Source organism: Lucilia sericata, unplaced genomic scaffold (assembly GCF_015586225.1).
Source record: "Lucilia sericata isolate MDLA Ls3-8-SP2 unplaced genomic scaffold, ASM1558622v1 Contig001096F_arrow, whole genome shotgun sequence".
NCBI classification, from domain to species: domain Eukaryota; kingdom Metazoa; phylum Arthropoda; class Insecta; order Diptera; family Calliphoridae; genus Lucilia; species Lucilia sericata.
Window position 1 is genome coordinate 113,439 of NW_023995070.1, and position 20,485 is coordinate 133,923.

A 20,485-nucleotide genomic window follows, 5' to 3' on the forward strand; every position below is an offset into this window, starting at 1 on the left:
TGCATGTATGCATGTGTGTGAAAGATTTAAGGATTTTAAAAATACATACATATATATAATTTTATTCTACACAAATTGATAATGCAAATAGTTAAATACGGTTAAAGCGCTTTTAGGGGCAGAACCTAGTATGAGAGATATGACCAAATATAGACCGATCGTGAAAAATTTTTGAAATAGCATTAAGTGCTTTTTGCATTACAAAATAGTATTTATGAACAAAAATAGTATTTATTTATATCATTATTTGGTAATGAGTTATGTGCCTTTAAGTGTTTTTCTGAAAGGGACCTTGTATGGGAGCTATGATCAATTATGGATCGATAGGAAATCAATTTCATAGTAATATTTCTCTGTATATGAGCAATATTTTTGCCAAACTTTATATGGATATCTTAATTTAGTAAAGAGTTATGTGCGTTTAAGTGATTTTCGGGAGGTGACCTTGTATGGGAGCTATGACCAGTTATGGACCGATCGGAAAAAAAATTATCTGTAATATTTCTGTGCATATGAGTAATATTTGTACCATATGGGTATCTTAATTACGTAATGAGTTATGCGCGTTTAAGTGATTTTCGGGAGGGGACCTTGTATGAGAGCTATGACCAACTATGGACCGATCGAAAAAAATTTTCACAGTAATATTTCTGTGCATATGAGTAATACTTGTGCCAAATTTTATATTGATATCTTAATTTAGTAATGAGTTATGCGCGTTTAAGTGATTTTCGGGAGGGGACCTTGTATGGGAGCTATGACCAATTATGGCCCGATCGGAAAAAAATTTCACAGTAATATTTCTGTGCATATGAGTAATACTTGTACCATGGATATCTTAATTTAGTAATGTGTTATGCGCGTTTAAGTGATTTTCGAGAGGGGACCTTGTATGGGAGCTATGACCAATTATGGACCGATCGGAAAAAAATTTCACAGTAATATTTCTATGCATATGGGCAATAATTATACCAAATTTTATTTCGATATCTTAATTTAGTAATGAGTTATGCGCGTTTAAGTGATTTTCGGGAGGGGACCTTGTATGGGAGCTATGACCAATTATGGACCGATCGGAAAAAACTTTCACAGTAATATTTCTATGCATATGGGCAATACTTACACCAAATTTTATTTGGATATCTTAATTTAGTAATGAGTTATGCGCGTTTAAGTGATTTTCGGGAGGGGACCTTGTATGGGAGCTATGACCAATTATGGACCGATCGGAAAAAAATTTCACAACAATATTTCTGTGCATATGAGTAATATTTGTACCAAATTTTATATGGATATCTTAATTTAGTTATGAGTTAAGCGCGTTTAAGTGATTCTAGGGAGGGGACCTTGTATGGGAGCTATGACCACTTATGGACCGATCGGAAAAAAAATTATCTGTAATATTTCTGTGCATATGAATAATATTTGTACCATATGGGTATCTTAATTACGTAATGAGTTACGCGCGTTTAAGTGATTTTCGGGAGGGGACCTTGTATGAGAGCTATGACCAATTATGGACCGATCGAAAAAAATTTTCGCAGTAATATTTCTGTGCATATGAGTAATACTTGTGCCAAATTTTATATTGATATCTTAATTTAGTAATGAGTTATGCGCGTTTAAGTGATTTTCGGGAGGGGACCTTGTATGGGAGCTATGACCAATTATGGCCCGATCGGAAAAAAATTTCACAGTAATATTTCTGTGCATATGAGTAATACTTGTACCATGGATATCTTAATTTAGTAATGTGTTATGCGCGTTTAAGTGATTTTCGAGAGGGGACCTTGTATGGGAGCTATGACCAATTATGGACCGATCGGAAAAAAATTTCACAGTAATATTTCTATGCATATGGGCAATACTTATACCAAATTTTATATGGATATCTTAATTTAGTAATGAGTTATGCGCGTTTAAGTGATTTTCGGGAGGGGACCTTGTAAGGGAGCTATGTTCAATTATGGACCGATCCATAAAATTTTTCCTCTGAAAGAATTCTATTGACACAAGATTTTATTTTGTAAAATTTTGTGAAAACCCATTTTCCGGGAATATGTACTTTTGTATGGGAGGTATATGAAATTGTGGACCGATTCCGGCAATTTTCCTTGTGCAGAAACGAATGTATGATAATTTCCATGGAATTATCTTGCATAGTTTTCGAGAAAACTACATCAGAATGTGTAAAAAATGCTTATTTTTTTCCGAGGTTGTTTTAAATTTTGATTCATAACTTTTCCCGGTGTGAACCGATTTTGCCCATTTGCAATACCAAACAACATAGGAAAATGAAGAACATTTTGGATGAATTTGGTTAAGCTCTATTGCTTCGTTTTATCGTGAGCGTGTTTTACACAGACAGACGGACAGACGGACATAGCTAAATCGACTCAGAATTTGATAAGGACCCAGAATATATATACTTTGTTGGGTCTCAGATGAATATTTCTTGGTGTTACACACGGAATGACAAAGTTTATATACCCTCTATCACCACTGATGGTGGTGGAGGGTATAATAAAAAGTATAAAACTAACTAACTAACTAACTAACTAACTAACTAACTAAACGAACGAACGAAAAAAAACGAAACGAAAACGAACGAAACGAACGAACGAAACGAAAGAACGAAACGAACGAACGAACGAACGAACGAACGAACGAACGAACGAACGAACAACGAAGAACGAACGAACGAACGAACGAACGAACGAACTAACGAACGAACGAACGAACGAACGAACGAACTAACGAAACGAACTAACGAACGAACGAACGAAAGAACGAACGAACGAACGAACGAACGAACGAACGAACTAACGAACGAACGAACGAACGAACGAACGAAAGAACGAACGAAACGAACGAACGAACAAGAACGAATAACAATAACTACGAACAACTAACTAACTAACTAACTAACGAAGAAATAACTAACTAACTACCTAACTAACTACTAACTAACTAACTAACTAACTAACTAACTAACTAACTAACTAAACTAACTAACTAACTAACTAACTAACTAACTAACTAACTAACTAACTAACTAACTAACTACTAACTACACTAACTAACTAACTAACTAACTAACTAACTAACTAACTAACTAACTAACTAACTAACTAACTAACTACTAACTAACTAACTAACTAACTAACTAACTAACTAACTAACTAACTAACTAATAACTAACTAACTAACTAACTAACTAACTACTAACTAACTAACTAACTAACTAACTAACTAACTAACTAACTAACTAACTAACTATCTGTTAGAATTTCATCATGATACTAATGTTTATATGTAAGTGAATTATGGACTTTCAAGGGGACTTTGTGTGGGTGCTTTGGCCCGATCAAAAAACAAAGTTGTACCGATTTTTTTTTAGAGATACTACATTATTTAACATAATTATCAGCTCAAGAGCTTTATTCGGGGGGTAAGAATTTAGCCAGTTTTAATCATGATTGGGCCAAGAGAAAAGCATGTGCCAAATTTTATAAAATTGTTTTGAAAGTTGTGACCTATAGGGTGCGCAAAAGGTTTACATGAACACACACACACACGCCAGACGGACGGACTGATGGACTGACGGACATAGCTTAGACTCAGAAAGTTATTCTGTTACAAACATCAGCACAAACGCCTAATATTCTTCCCACTATAGTAGTGTAGGACATAATTATTTAAGCAATCGTTTAAAAAAAATGTTCTTGAAGGAATAAAGTTTGTATACCCACAATCCAAATATAGGGGGGTAATATTGATGTTGTCATCTCGTTTGTAACAAATCGAAATATTACAAAAATATATAATTTTATGTATGCTTAAAAATGTTTTCATGAAAGAGAGACACACCAAAATAAAGAGCATTTAATGAGAATATTAAAATCGAAAGCGATTAAAGTAAATAAAATAAAACTGAAGTCAAAATTATCAACACTTGTGGATTTAATCATACAATAGTATGACTAAGCTCAGACTGTCTGTAATACAATGAGCAACAAGTGTTTATACAACTACGCTGCAGTGTTGCTGAAAATAAAATCATAAATTGTGCAATTTGTATAATTTAATTATCAAACTAAATATACCTTTGATCTATTTAGAAGTCTTTAAGTGCTTTTGCTTTAATCATCAATCATCTTTACAATTTGCTATTTATTTTACCACAACTGTAGGACATAAACTGGTCAGAAATTATCAAAACAAACAAACAAAAAAGTAAATACAATCTCTTTATTTATTTATTTGCTTTTTTGCGATGCAGTTTTATTATTATTTATAGTTTTTTTCACAAAACAGAACATTTTATTGAAAACTTGTAAATATGAAACCTAATCAACCATCCATCAAATACTTACACTAATCATATTTAATTGATACAACTCCCTCCACTTTCCTCAACTCAACACCAACAAAATCACAAATTAAATAGCAGCAAATAAGTTTATTGACTTTAAATTGTGTGTTAAATTACTTTAAACTAATGGATTGAGTTTATCAAAATTTTAGATTATCTGATAATTAAAATGAGCTAATCTCTCCTAAGGCAAGATTACAAAACAAGTGGTCAATCAAATTGGAAAAAATGCATGCAATCGATAAGAATATGAATTTAAACTCCTGCTAATCTACAAGTCTGAAAAGTACATACAAAGAAAAAAAAACTAAAACAATTTGTATTTGTTTTTTTATTCAATTTAACAGTCGAACAAAATGTTGCCGGTATTGACACAGTCACAGTGTAGCTGTCAACGAGTAAGCTAGGGTCTGAGCGTGAACGCTTATAGTGTGTGTTATTGTGATTGTTGTCAAAACATTGTCGTAGGCCAGAACACTACACATAGAGACCATTTGAATTGTAAAGTTAACAGCGTCAAGATGTGTTGTCGCTGCTGTGGTGAAACCCAACAAAAAATATGGGTATTTGGTTTGGGGTCACTATTTATAATCTCCGGTTTGGTGTGCACTCTCTGGTGGCCTTCGTTTGCTGAGGATATGATTTATAAGGTACATTTAAATTAGGAGGAAAAATAAACTTTCTATTTTGCCCTATATTTTCTCAATATTTATATATCGAATAATTTGTTTACCTTTTTTTTAGACTCTGGCCCTTAAAGATGGTGGTCTAACTTATGACAAATGGTCTGTTACACCTATACCCGTTTATCTACACATGTATCTCTTTAACTGGACTAATCCGGAACAGGTGCGCGTGGCTGGTGTTAAACCTCATTTCGATCGTGTCGGTCCGTATGTTTTCCGTGAGGATAAAATCAAAAAGAATATTACCTGGTATCCCAATAATACTGTTTCATTTCGACCTGAACGTACGTGGTTTTTTGAACCCGAAATGTCTGGCGGTACTTTAGAGGATTTAATTACTTGTCCGCATTTGCCCTCAATTGTAAGTAAGAATGTATTTTTAAGTGATTTTTGGAAAAAAAGGGATTTTATGTGAAAATATGAATCAATGGACTTTAGGCAGTGAGATTTTTTTTTGAAGACGCACGTCTGTTAGTTTGGAAAGGTAGACCCATACCACTTTCAAAAATAGCGGTTAATATGTACTAGCCCATATATTAAATAGTCATTAGATCAATCTTTGGACTAACCAATTAATAAGTCCATTTAGTCAATAGGATGGTCCATAGTCTATTGACTTGATTAGAGTAGACTAGACAGTATATTGCCTCTCTATGGACTGGACCATAGATAAGTCTATAGAAAATTATTTAGTCTATGGACTAGTCTATATGCTAGACAATTGACTACTCTATAGAATAAACTAGTAAGTAGACCATAGACTAGTCTATAGATTAGATAACAGACTACCCTATAAACCAGAAAACTGACTAGTTTAGAGATTGGACCTTCGAGTAGTATATATAATAGAAAACTAGTCAATAGACTAGATAATCTATTGTCTTTTATGGACTAAACAATAGAGTAAGTATTCTATAAACTAGACCATTACCTATTCTATAGAATAAACTAGTCTGCATTCTAACTCATAGACTTGTCTATATACTAGACAGAAGACTGCTCTATAGACCTGACAACAGACTAATCTATAGATTAGACATTCGTAGGTTCAAAGGTTAATTCTTATTCCCTAGACTAGTTAATACACTAAACTATAGAAAAGTCAGTTTACAAGTCCATGGAATATACCAACATAAATTGAAAGCAAACTTTGGAAAACGGTCTTTATGGATCAGTATTTTCATACATTAATTTATGCCGACATTTACTATCATATCCAAAACGATATCCACCAAGCAACATTAAAGGACTAAACCAAGCAACACATTACTGCGACGGCTACTTCTATGGACTAAGCCAACTATATTCTTCATTTCGCGCTCTGGCGTATTTGTACAAAACATACGAATAGACAGACGGACATTTCTAGGAAGTTTTAGAATTTAGTCATTACGAATATCTCTTTGGGGAAGGTATATTATAGTATGTATACCAATTAGCATAGAATTATTTTTGCCCCGATTTTGCTATATCCGTCCGTCCATGTAAACCATGTAAAGAAACTGTGCCTCGCAAATTGGAATGTAATTGAAGGTGCTACCAGCACATCTAATCTGCCGGGACTATAAATGTATTCTTGGTCCTTCCTTGAAATAATTTGACATCAGATCGAACCAGAGAACCACATAATCTTGTACCACGGGAACCGGCAGCCCGCAGATCAGAGTTTCGGACTTTGTCTTGTCCTTGTTATTGGAGAGGTCCCTTCGGGGTGCACGTGATAGCTGTGGTTTAATCCCAAATTCGGTTAAAAGACTGACGCATGGTATAACTTAGTTCGGTGATGTTGCCGAGACAACAGATACCCCAAAGAGGAGTGATTGTGGAACTAAGCGTAGGAAATGAGTTAGTTTTAAGTGTATATGATACAGGATGAATGTATCTATGATGTTGTTCGAATGAGTAAGAAGTGTTTGAAAGGTAATGGATGAAATATATCTCATACAAGTGATACCATTGAATTTTCCTTTCTTGTTCAGGTATGTTTAGGGTTAAATCTAATCATACCAAATTTACCACAATGTGTTCTTTGTGAGTAAGAACAAGTCCTCGGATCATTTGATTCGTGTTTCGCTCTATCGAATACGTTTCTAGGTGTTGTTGGTGAATCAACAAAAGCGATCCCATTTGTGTGGTTGTAAACGGAAATGATGTTTTTGCATCTCGATCAGAGATTAGTCCTTGTACATGGACCGACAGAACCATTTCACCGGCGAGTAGGAAACACAAAGCGGAAACACGGAGGTACTCACGTAAAGTACTTTCACATCTTGTACCAGGAACGAAGACTATTAAAAATTGGTATAAAGAGTACGATTATTTCGCCTACCCATCATACAACAGCCCAGTTAAAGACTTTACTAACGAATCAATTGAAAAAGTTTACGATATGGTGTTTGCCGATCGGACATTGTAAGTGGGATAGATTGTCGAGCCCCACTTACAACGAGAAACCTATCTTTAAGACCACGAGAATTTTCATTTCTTGGAATTGATATAAAAGTTTTAGAAAAAAAGTTTGACAAAGTGTAAAGGAGCATACAATTGGCACGATAGTATGACCTAGGACCTAGTTGTACTTCTTCAGATCCCTTTAAAACCCTTTGTACTTCTTCAGATCCCTTTAAAAAGCAAGATTTCTGTGACTATGATTATTATTTACATTAAAAGAATTCGCAATTAATTAACCTAGAAATTATTTCTGAATTGACAAACAGATGCTAGTTTTAAAAATATTTATTATAACGTTTTTTAATATTCACAACACTTTATCAAACTAACCCCATAATAAAAATATGTCTGATAATAATTAATCCATACTAAAAAAGTGAATATACATATAACTAAGCAATTTAGTTACTGATAACCATTATTAATCATTTATTGTAATGCATTTATGGAAAAATTTATAAAGAATATTTAAAATTCTATTTATATTAGTATTTAAAAAATAATTTAATTTTCTTTCTTATCATTAGGCCGCTTCAAATGCCGCTCGTAGTTTTAACAAACTCATAAAGTTCTTTTTCAACGTTGCACTCAACACTAACGGGGGCGCCCTTTATCAAACCCACACTGCCAATGAATGGTTGTTTGAAGGCTTCTACGATGAATTCCTTGATTATGCTATGAAACTTAATAATTCTGAAACTGCTCATATAAAATCGAATCGTTTTGCTTGGTTCTTAGATCGTAATGGTACATCCGATTTTGAGGGAACATTTACCATTAATACGGGAGCGGAAGATTTACGTGAAATGGGTGAATTGAAATTTTGGAATGGACAAAATCATACGGGCTATTTTGAGGGTGATTGTGGTAAGGTGAATGGCAGCACAGCGGATTTGTTTGTGCCGAAAAGAGCTTCAGATGAATGGATCACTATATTTATAAGAGACACTTGTCGTATTATTAATTTGGTGCCAGTGGGTAATGATGTTATAGAGGGCATAGAGGCCATACGCTATGAAACTCAACCCGATACATATGACAGTGGTGAAAGGAATCCGGATATGAAATGTTATTGTCCCAAAGAAAGACAACCAGATAATTGTCCTAAGCCGGGTATGACTGATATTGGCCCGTGTTCTGAAGGTGCTCCCATGTATATGTCTCACGCTAATTTCATGTATGCTGATCCCAGTTATCAAGATACCATCACTGGCACAGTGCCAGATCCGAAAAATGATATATTTTTCATAACCATGGAGCCAAGATTGGGAGTACCATTGGAAGTGAATGCAGCTGTACAAGTTAGTTTATTCATACAACCCGACAATGATATAACGTAAGTTAAATTAATGCATAAAAGTCAATATAACTAAAATAATATTATAATTTATTTTTAGAATACTAAAAAATATTCACACCTTTTATGCGCCCATGTTTGTGATAAACAGTAAAGCCAGAATTACTAAAGAAGTAGCCGGTGAAGTTAAGGTAAAGATACACTTTTTATTATATGAAGTTCATAAGATAAATTTATTTAATTTTCCAGCTGGCCTTAAGTCTTCCCGATATCGGTTTCTATATGGGCATTGCTTTCCTCTGCATAGGAGCTCTTATGTATGCCACCGGTTTTTATCTCTCCTGTACCAACAAATGGTATAAACCCAAAACAGATGAAAGAAATTTAATTAAAGAAGCCCCAACACATTAGGTCATCAAAAAGATGTACTGAAATGTACCTGTCCATCTAGGAAGTCTCTCTGTCTTCATCAATGAGAACAAATCTTATAGTTTTAAGTTAGAGCAATAAGTATTAGTTATTGAATTTTTATATAAATAACAAAACGAAACAATGAAATTATTTAATAAAATCTATAAGAAAATATTAGACAACTACCTAAAAAAAAAAAAAACTGTTTCAGAATACAGAAATCGTTATAAAATTAAGTTTATTTACCAAATACGGGACAAAGTCGAGAAATAAAAGCACTTACACAGACCATTTCAATCAGAAATTGGCAACTACAAATCCCGCTATTGAAAATTAAGTTTTAAAAATTTCAGAAATTACGATTTTTAGTTTTTTTTTAGCAATGACATCTATACCGGGAACGGGATTATCGAAACCCTTTAACAAATTATGAAGAAATATAGGAACATCCAAAATGGGATGGAATTTTTGACCGAACAATGAATTTCGCTAAAAAATAGAGATTTGTGATGCACCTGATAACCAATGTTAGTTAGTTAGTTGTAGTTAGTAGTAGTAGTTAGTTAGTTAGTTAGTTAGTTATTAGTTAGTTAGTTAGTTATGTTGTTAGTTAGTAGTTAGTGTAGTTAGTTAGTTAGTTAGTCGTTAGTTAGTTAGTTAGTTAGTTCGTTAGTTAGTTAGTTAGTTAGTAGTTAGTTAGTTGTAGTTAGTTAGTAGTTAGTTAGTTATGTTAGTTAGTTAGTTCGTTAGTTTTCGTTAGTTAGTTAGTTAGTTAGTTAGTAGTTAGTTAGTTAGTTAGTTAGTTAGTAGTAGTTAGTTAGTTAGTTAGTTAGTTAGTAGTTAGTTAGTTAGTTAGTTAGTTAGTTAGTTAGTTAGTTAGTTTAGAGTTAGTTAGTTTAGTTAGTTAGTTAGTAGTAGTTAGTTAGTTAGTTAGTTAGTTAGTTAGTTAGTTAGTTAGTTAGTTAGTTAGTAGTTAGTTAGTTAGTTAGTTAGTTAGTTAGTTAGTAGTTAGTTAGTTAGTAGTTAGTTAGTTAGTTAGTTAGTTAGTTAGTAGTTAGTTAGTTAGTTAGTAGTTAGTAGTAGTTAGTTAGTTAGTTAGTTAGTTAGTAGTTAGTTAGTTAGTAGTTAGTTTAGTTAGTAGTTAGTTAGTTAGTAGTTAAGTTTTAGTTTTAGTTAGTAGTTAGTTAGTTAGTTAGTAGTTAGTAGTTAGTTAGTTAGTTAGTTAGTTAGTTAGTTAGTTAGTTAGTAGTTAGTTAGTTAGTTTAGTTAGTTAGTTAGTTAGTAGTTAGTTAGTTAGTAGTTAGTTAGTTAGTTAGTTAGTTAGTTAGTTAGTTAGTAGTTAGTTAGTTAGTTAGTTAGTTAGTAGTTAGTTAGTTAGTTAGTTAGTTAGTTAGTTAGTTAGTTAGTATAGTTAGTTAGTTAGTTAGTAGTTAGTTAGTTAGTTAGTTAGTTAGTTAGTTAGTTAGTTAGTTAGTTAGTTAGTAGTTAGTTAGTTAGTAGTTAGTTAGTTAGTTAGTTAGTTAGTAGTTAGTTAGTTAGTTAGTTAGTTAATTAATTAATTAATTAATTAATTAATTAGTGGTAACAGACTTTAAATAATTAATTAATTAATTAATTAATTAGTGGTAACAGACTTTAAATTCCTCTGGAACACTGATTAGAAAATTCCAAAGAACTTCGTACAGACAACTAAGTTTGGGAACATTGTTTGCTAATTTCTTTTATCAATCGTTATATAAGGTTTTTCCACCTTAATTCCTATTTATCTAAGCAATTAGCAACTGAAACCCCGATTTCCTAAAAGAGTTTTTTAATTCAGCGCTAGGAATAGATATAGGCGATAGTTCTTTATGTGGACATAAAAGATAAGAAAAATTTTAAGGTGGGTGGGTGCAGCACCGGTATTTAGACCAATTACTACTTGTCATCAAGACAAATCCTTATTCCACTATAGTGTCAAAGCATGATTTTAAAATAAACTTCTACTATTTTTTTTAATCTGTGAAATTACTCACTTTCGAAAATCACTTCTTCATATTAGGATGATGAGTAAGTAACTCTCTCTTGCTCTCTCCCTCTCTTACTTGTTTTTTATAAAACTAATTTAACGTTAAGCAATTAGAGATAATGTAAAGTTCTAAGAATGTTGTAATTGAGACTGATTTGAGAATTGGTTAAACTCGTAATTAACATGCTCTTTGATGCATTATTCGGAAAGGTTATTTATATGAGTTCTACACAAATTTACTGGGTCAAAATATAAAGAGATTCTAGCAACAATATTTGCTTATCAACAAGTTGTTAGACTATTGAAATCTTTATTAAATAGAAGTGATTTTTTCTTCTAAAATTTGAGAACAAGATTTTTATTATTATTTTATAGGAAACATGGATCACAGATTAGTTCGTAGTATTACATTAATATATGACAAGGAGAAAGTATCCCACATAAAATATTGATTTAATGTAATTTTTAAAGATTTAAAATAAATTTTTTTAATACAAAATTTTGAAATCTTATAATATAATCATTTCCTGGGGTATATAATATCATATGAAATATTAGCCTAAGTCAACAAATACACATACTTTCAAGAACTATGATTCATTTAGTTTATTATCTAGCGATAACATTTCCTCAATTTTGTTGGACAAATGGAAATTTTAAATAAAACTTTACAGAATACTTTTTTAGACATTCATTAGACAACATTCCCCTGCTTGAAACAATCATCAATAGTTAATGACTAAAGACAAACCGCTTTGTTGTATTAATTTTTTAATTGATGGAATTGATTGAAATAATTTATCTATAGAATAGAATTTTTCTTAAATAACTAGTTGCTAAGATTTCTTTATTTTTGTTTTAGTTGTGATTCGCTTGCAAAACATAAAAAAAAACTGATGCACAACATCAACGAAACTGATGAAAAATTAAAACAAAAGTTGTTAACATTAATTAAAATGTTGAAAAAAGTGCATTTCTTAGTTAAGCTTTAAGTAATAAATGACGTCAATCAACTGCTTTTTTGATTTTATAGAATGAAAACTGTTAAAATTGAGATTGTGGCACATAAAACTGTTTTGAGCGAATAAAGTCAAGATCATTTCACAATTGCATTAAATAGTTTAAAATTTAAATGTCATGATGAAATGTATATATTTTTGTTGTACATATTCGGTAAGTTTTAAGTTTGTGGGAAAGATCTTTTTTTATACCTACACCACTATAGTGGTGTGCTGATGTTTGTAACACCCAAAAATATTGTTCCTACACCCACCTTAAAGTAGTCCAATCGGCTCAGCATCACTTTCTGAGACTATTAAGCTATGTCCGTCTGTGTGACCATGTAATGTGGCCACAATATATCCCCTCTTTCTGGCAACAAATTGATAAAACATTTCGGAGCGGTGGTATTTATTTTTTGTTTGTGGGGGTACTTTCACTTGTGCAAACTCATAAATTTTATTTATTTAGAATTGCTTTTGAAATTGTTGCGTTTATTATCGTTGTTATTGTTGCTGTTATTGATTCTATTAATCTTATCAGCGCATTTAAACGTAAAACACCTGAAGTGTAAATTCAATAATTTTCTGATTAATTTGACAATTATTTGTGGATTATAAAAGCATATATGGATATAGTGACCACTATAGTGTGTCAGGGTAATATGGGTTTATGTTAATGTTTGTAACGGCCCAAAGTATTGGTCATACACTCCATCTTAAAACCGATTTTGCTATGTATGGCTGTCTGTTCATTCATCTTTTTAATAAATCTACATTTTTAAAAATAATTCAAGGAAATTTAATACGTGAACTTCTATTGCACCAAGGATGGAAGGATGGTCCATATTTGACTCTAAATCCGATCCATAAACAACTTCAACGTCTACAATTAACTTATAAACACCTATATATCAATGAAATTCGACATAAATAAACATAAATTTAACAAATTTCATTTGGATCGGCTCCCATATAAAACCATTTCCGGATGATCACTTTTCATCAACAAATTGTTTAAATGTATCGAAATTAAGCTTAAATTTAATTTAACGTTTTTATTTACAAAAAATAAATAAATTTTTAAAATTATTCATAACTGTTGTAGGATATCATATGGCCGACTATACTTTATTATTTGTTTTTTTGTCGAATTTAAATTTATTTTTAACTTATAGCGATAATTTAAATTAATAAAAAATTTTATATTACGCCTATGGTTAATATACATAAGTGATAAAGTAGTTGCAAAAATTGTGTTTATTGCAAAAAAGAAATATATATAATAAGATTTATGAAACTGCAAAAAGGCATTTTTTCTTAATTTTTGCCGCATTTGCCTTAAGGTGATGTTCACGTTATGACATGTACTACTTAATAACATAACTTACAGTGACTATTACATATTGCCTACATTACCTTTAAGTAAGAGTACTTAAAAGGGCGTAACAACCAAAAAATTTCAAAATTGCCCGCCGTGTTAAAACAAGTAAGAATGTGATAGTATGTTAAATATGTGGATCACTTTTTTAATATTAAATCTTTTAATTTGTTTTCTTACCTTAATTCAGAAATATTTTAACAATTTGTTTACAAAAAAAAAAAAAAAAAAATTTCTATACGTGGTGTTATAGAATAAATATGGGCCTATCCGTATAAATTTTAGTAGAGGGATTTTTGTCCATATTAAAGTTATTCATGCAGAATCATCATTGCGAAAATTAGTAGTATCCTTTAGACTTATATGAAACTAAGTTTTGTCGATTTCCCTAGACATACAAGAATATTTAACACAAAAGCCCTATTTAGGTGGTATGGTTGTATGGGGCTAGACGAAATAACTGACCGATTTTAAGCATTTTCAATATGCTAGAGTCAAAAGAAGAATATGTGCCAAATTTCATCAAATTATCTTTAAAATTGCGACCAGTAGCGTGCGCACCAGGTTTACATGGCTACACAGACGGACGGACATAGGTAAATCTACTCAGAGAGTGATTCTGAGCCGATTGGTATGCTTTGCAATGCTTAAGTAATGAAAAGTGGTTGAATTCATAACTTTTCAATTTAAGTTTTTGCTGAGGTATAATTTGTTATTTAAACGTTGAATTGATTGATTACTTTGTACTGTAAATTCCAAAGTAGTTAGTCACTACACAGAGGGAAAAAGATATATACACGCCTGTTACCAAACTGATACCAAACTGTTTATTATGTATTTTTCAATAACATCCGTTGTCAAAGTATATATATACATACGTACGACAACTCTATATAATGGTGACAACATTGCAACAATTCGTTGTCGAAATCTAAATTTTATACACTTCCGTTGTCTAAATGTTAACAAACGTGGTAAGTTCACTATTGACAAACAATCCATTCAGAAAAATGGTATCACTTCCCAGGTATTTATTTTTGTCGCATAGTGCTATCAATATGAATAGATGATTTGTTTTTTTTTTTTTTTGCAGTATCACATGTATATCGTCGATCAGAGGAATTAGGGACTTTAATAAGGGCTTATACTTCCTATATATCTCTGAAAAGACTTATATAGAAAGTATGATAAATTGTGGACCGATTCTCATAGAATTATGTAAAAGTACTGGTATTTTTAACCAATAATGATCGTTAAAGTCATTTCCTGAAGGGGATTTTCTGTTGGAGGTAAAGTCAATTATAAACTGATCCTCATAAAATGTTTTAAAATGATTTGGCTCCTATAAAGCTAGCTTATGTCGCATAGCTTTTTTAAGTCAGCTATGAGCGCTGATGTAATTTTCTAAAGAAAACCGATTTTGCTGATTTTTAGTACCAAAGAATAATGTTAATTTCTATTGCCGTGTTTTATCATGAGAGTGTTTTACAAAGACAGATATATCTAAAGCGAATCAGAAAATTCTAAAGACCGAGAAAATATACATATAATTTGAAAGATGGCAGATGAATATTTATTTCGCAATGTTGTGTGTATGATAAAAAACATAACGGATTTTCAAAAAAGTATCAAAATATTGTACTAACCTTATCAATCTCTTATTGGGGAGACCAGACCATATACTATTGCAAATTTTGAAAAATGTTTGATATTTTCTTATCTTACGTACTAACAAACATACATAAGTATGTATGTACTATGTAGATAAATATAAGAAATTAATTGCATACTTAATGTTTCTTTGTTTTTGTTTATTTATAGTCTAGTACATATTCCATTAAAATGTTAATAACAAAAATCTCTTTTCAATTTCTATTGCAATATTGTTTAGAGATTATACATTGAGGCTTTAATAACTTTTGGAAATTAAGTTAGTTGACTGCAGTTACTTTAGTCTAAAACATATAATTTTAAAAAATAACAATAAAGGAACCAATTGGCGTATTAATAACTACTTTTCTACATATAGATCTTAATGGAAATAGAATATAGATTTGAAAACCATAGGAAAAATATATTGTTACAATATTGTATAAAATGTGTTGCAAATGTTGCAGTGTTAAACAGCAAAAAATATGTGTGTTCAGTGTGGGTATATTGTTAATGATTCTGGGAGTTGTACTAATAACTGCTTCGCCTACACTGTCAGAGCAATTTGTATACTCGGTAAGCAATGTGTTCAGATATAACTGATCTTATACAACTGTAAATTGCGCCTCTCTATTGCACTTTGTCATTACACACAATATTGCTTTTACATGTCTCTCTCTCTCTTTCATTCTGACCAATTTATAAAATAGAGAGTTTTTTGTAATAACTGTTATTGTCTCTCAATTGCATTTTTGTACTGTTTAGCTGATTGTGCTATTTTTCTCTTGTATTATTCTAAGGAAATTGAATTAATAGAGAAAGAGCTTGATTGACAAATTGATTTTGTTTAATGCGTTCAGATGTCTCTCTCTCTCTTTCTCTTTAAGCATCTGATGAAACTAAAGTAAAATAGATGTATCCATTATAATAAATTTACTACCATTATTCTTTAGATGTTACCTCTCAGTCCAGATTCCTTTATGTTTTCGAAATGGGTGATCACGCCCGTGCCCTTATACCTTAGCTTTTATCTATACAATTGGACAAATCCACATTTGGTGAATGATACAAAAGTGAAACCAAATTTTGTAGAAATGGGTCCATATGTGTTTCGGGAAATGAAAGTGAAAGAAGATTTGCATTGGGACAACAATGAAAATTTGGTTACCTACTATGGACGTCGTACATGGTATTTTGAGGCCTCCAAATCGAATGGTTCATTGGATGACATGATAACGGCACCACATTTGCCTACAGTGGTAGGAAGATTTTCTGAAAATATCAAACTAAATAAAATAAAGAATCTAATTTAACTTCTATTCCAGGCTGGAGCAAAAATTTTTCGCAATGCTCATCCAGTTACACGTAAAATTCTTAACTATTGTCTCAATCGTGAGGGTGGTAAATTGTTTATGACTCATAAGCCTCTCGATTGGATATTTAATGGTATTTATGATGACATTATGGATTTTGGTGAACGTCTACATTCGCCCAGAATAGTGGTAAAAGAAAATTATTTTGGTTATTTTTACAAACGTAACAATTCCAAAGAAGCTGAAGGTACTTTCAGCATAGACACTGGAAAAGGAGATATAACACGTTTGGGTGATTTACGATATTGGAATGGTTCGAATCATACTAGTTTCTGGGAAGGAGAATGCGGTCGTGTTAATGGTAGTACAGGAGAGATATGGGCTCCTGGTAAGAAATGGCATGAACCCGTAAGCATATTCTTATCAGATGCTGCCCGCTATGTTAATATTTATCCACAAACTAATGAAACCTACAAAGGTGTAAGTGCCCGTAGATATACTACCACTGAACTAACATTCGATAGTGGTTATATAGCAGAGGATACCAAATGTTTTTGTGTACCCGGCCGGGAATGTCCTAAAAATGGTGTAATTGATTATTCACGTGTAACATTTAAAGCTCCCGTTTATTTGTCACATCCTCATTTCTATATGGCCGATCCTTTATATCGTGAAAATACTACAGGTCTTAAGCCAGATCCGGAAAAGCATAGCACTTATCTGGTGTTAGAACCAAAATTAGGTATACCTTTAAATGCCAAAGGTCGGGTGCTTATAAGTGCTTTCGTGGAAAGAGATGAGAAAGTAGAGTAAGTAATTTTTTAATAATTAATTTTGTAATATTGTTTTAATTTGTTGTCTTTAATTTATAGTATTTTACGAGATTTAGCTTGGAATTTTTATGCTCCTCTATTTGCGACAGAAATGAGTGCTGAAATAACTGAAAATTTTTTAAGTATTGTTAAGGTATTTTTTGAAAAATTTAATTAAATTAATTTTACTCTTAACTATCATATGTTTTTAACGCACAAAAATATTGGCAGTTAGAATAACTTTTTATATACAAACAAAACTTATTAATTCCTCATTCGGAGTTAAACAGCACTGCACGTTCAAAGAGTAACATAACATCTTCTTAAAAACTTACTTTGAAAAAAAAGATATCTTCAGAGTCGGTAGTTATCTTAGATTCATAAAGCAATTCAGTTTTGTGTATACCAATTAGATTATATCGATTTAGTGAGTCCATCCGTTTGCCCATGTAATCACAGTACAGGTGACCTTTTTTATGATAATTAGAATTTTTGTATGTTATATCAAATCCGAAGAAAAACACCTCTATTGGGATCGCTTTTACATAAGCGTTTTCGGTAGGAATCGAACACACGATCACCGATCAGACAGACTAAAACACTAACTAAGGACTGAGTTAGAGCAAGTGAGAGTGTTATATTCGGGTGTGCCGAATCTCATATACCCAGCATCAAACCATATGCCCTAAAAGGAATGCTCCCCTATAAACATCAGGGTGATATTTCTGAATGTTTTTGTTCAAATTTTAAACCGTATGAGTAATGCGTCAATTATGAACCGTTACTCATAAAATTTTGTACATACATAGATTTTGTTTTGTGTAGAACATCGCTGTACTCGATTTCTGAATCCTCCTCATAAAATTTTCTTAATTATTGACCGATCTTCATAACCTTCTGTAGACCGATTTTGATTCATATAAAACTTGTTTACATCGTCGCTGTACTAGCATTTTTATGCCAGTAGTTAGTGTTAAAGTAATTTTATGAAGGGGTCTTATATGGGAGGTAGGGTGAGTTACCGACACATTCCGCAAGAAATTCGGTAGCAAGATTAACATTCGTCTACAAGTTTCTTATGTCGAATTTCATAACTCGTATTTTCAAGCCAGCAATAACCGTTTAAGTAATTTTCTGAAGGTGACCTTGTATGATCGTCATGGTTAGATCGTCTTAGAATTTAATAATACTTTTGTGGGTTCATGACCAATATTTCGATGTGTTATAAACGGAATGACAAAATCAATAACCATCCATCTTTTTTGATGGTGGGTATAAAAATTCTTCGAATGTTTCTTCGAAGGCAAGTCATTTGACCAATATTTCGATGTGTTACAAACGGAATGACAAAATCAATATACCCCCATCTTTTTTGATAGTGGGAATAAAAATTCTTCGAATGTTTCTTCGAAGACAAGCCATTTGAAGTTGTGGCAAAGGAAGCCAATCACTCGTGATATCAGGGTTGATAAACTCGTGATATCAGGGTTGATAAACAATAATGAACCGATATGATGGTAATATAATTTCCATACATTTTATATACATATCTCCAAAATTTAGTGGTGATACTGATATTCTTGATAAGTTTATTAACGATAAATCCATTTCGAGATTGGATTGATTTTGAACATAATTAATTCCTGGGCGATAAAAATGATATGTGACAAAATTCGTTGAATTATCGTTGGCAGTTTCTAAGAAAACTACTCGAGAATTAAGAAATCAAGATTTTTTTTATACCCACCATCAAAAAAGATGGCGGGTATATTGTTTTTGTCATTCCGTTTGTAACACATCGAAATATTCATCTAAGACCCATAAAAGTATATATATATTCTGGGTCCTTATTAAATTCTAAGACGATCTAGCCATGTCCGTCCATCTGTCTGTCTGTCTGTTGAGAACACGATAGAGTCCAAATAGAAGTAGCTAGGGAGCTAGATATTTTATATTGATGCAGTTTGTTTGGCATTGAAAATGGACAACATCGGTCCACGATTTCGCCTAGCCCTCTTACGAAGGGAAACCACGAAGCATTTCATGCAATGTACAACATTTTTCGTATATATTATGAATGGATTATTTTCAATTGAAATACCTTATTTAATTATTTCCAATATGTTTAAACAATTTATTGATGAAAATGTGACTTTCAAAAAGGTCCTTTATATGGGTTCTACAGTCAAAACCAAGACCTCCGTACCAGAACAATCATCTATCACAGAGCCACCCATTAAATTGCTAACTTATCAAATAACTAATTGTTCTATTTCAGTTAATTTTAAACTTGTCCCATATTGGTCAATATTGTGGCATTGCATTCACCATTTTGGGATTAATACTGATTTGTATTGGAATATATTTGACAAAAAAGCATAAATGGCATGGAGAGGATTTCTCAAAGGATAATTATAACAAATAGTATAAAAAACTAGATGTTAAATGTATGTATAAGTAAAATTTTTATATATTTAAAAGTGTAAATTAGCTAAAATATATTGAGTTTAAGTAAAACGTAAAATAAATCTTATTTCTTTAGATTTTAAAAAAATATTTATAATTAGAAAAATTTAATTTTTATAAATAATCATCAAATATTAAATTTATTAATATATTTTTTTTGAAACTAGTTTTGTTTCAATATCAAGTTATAAATTTTAAAATATTATTACATCATATTTGTTTAAAAAGTTTAAAAAAATCTATATAATTATCGCGACATTTTATTTATTTTTCTAAATACTTAAGTAATTCAATACTAACACATGACCTTTTTCGCATGCGATTTAATGCAAGTAATTTAATATTTAAACAAAAAATATATTTAGCAACAAGAAAAATAAACAACGAAAGCAACAACTTTTGACATTTTTGAAAAAAAAAAATAATTTAAAAATTTCCTTTATATTTAGAACAAAAGAAGTGAAAAGGTAACAAAATTTACTAACAGTTAAATATTTTCATCCAACTAAAGGTCTCATAACAAGTTGCTAAATAAATAAATTTATTATAATTGAACATGCAAACTTACGTTTTATATCAAAATTTATTTTTAAAATAAAGTAAAATGAAATGAAATTTTTCATTACTGTAAATAGTT

General features: G+C 31.3%; 2 protein-coding genes across 2 annotated transcripts; both read left to right on the top strand.

Annotated features, from left to right (window-relative positions):
- Positions 1 to 4,733: 4,733 nt before the first annotated feature.
- Positions 4,734 to 9,392, top strand: LOC119609968 (protein croquemort). The gene is made up of 5 exons (XM_037965030.1): positions 4,734 to 5,025; positions 5,120 to 5,422; positions 8,040 to 8,848; positions 8,910 to 9,000; positions 9,059 to 9,392. Exons 1-5 carry the CDS (start codon positions 4,897 to 4,899, stop codon positions 9,218 to 9,220), a joined length of 1,494 nt encoding a protein of 497 aa, XP_037820958.1. The 5' UTR covers positions 4,734 to 4,896; the 3' UTR covers positions 9,221 to 9,392.
- Positions 9,393 to 15,692: 6,300 nt separating this feature from the next.
- Positions 15,693 to 19,862, top strand: LOC119609967 (protein croquemort). Its single transcript, XM_037965029.1, has 5 exons — positions 15,693 to 15,833; positions 16,211 to 16,516; positions 16,583 to 17,379; positions 17,443 to 17,536; positions 19,661 to 19,862. The coding sequence occupies exons 1-5, from the start codon at positions 15,705 to 15,707 to the stop codon at positions 19,805 to 19,807; spliced, it is 1,473 nt and encodes a 490-aa protein (XP_037820957.1). The 5' UTR covers positions 15,693 to 15,704; the 3' UTR covers positions 19,808 to 19,862.
- The last annotated feature ends 623 nt before the right edge of the window (positions 19,863 to 20,485 follow it).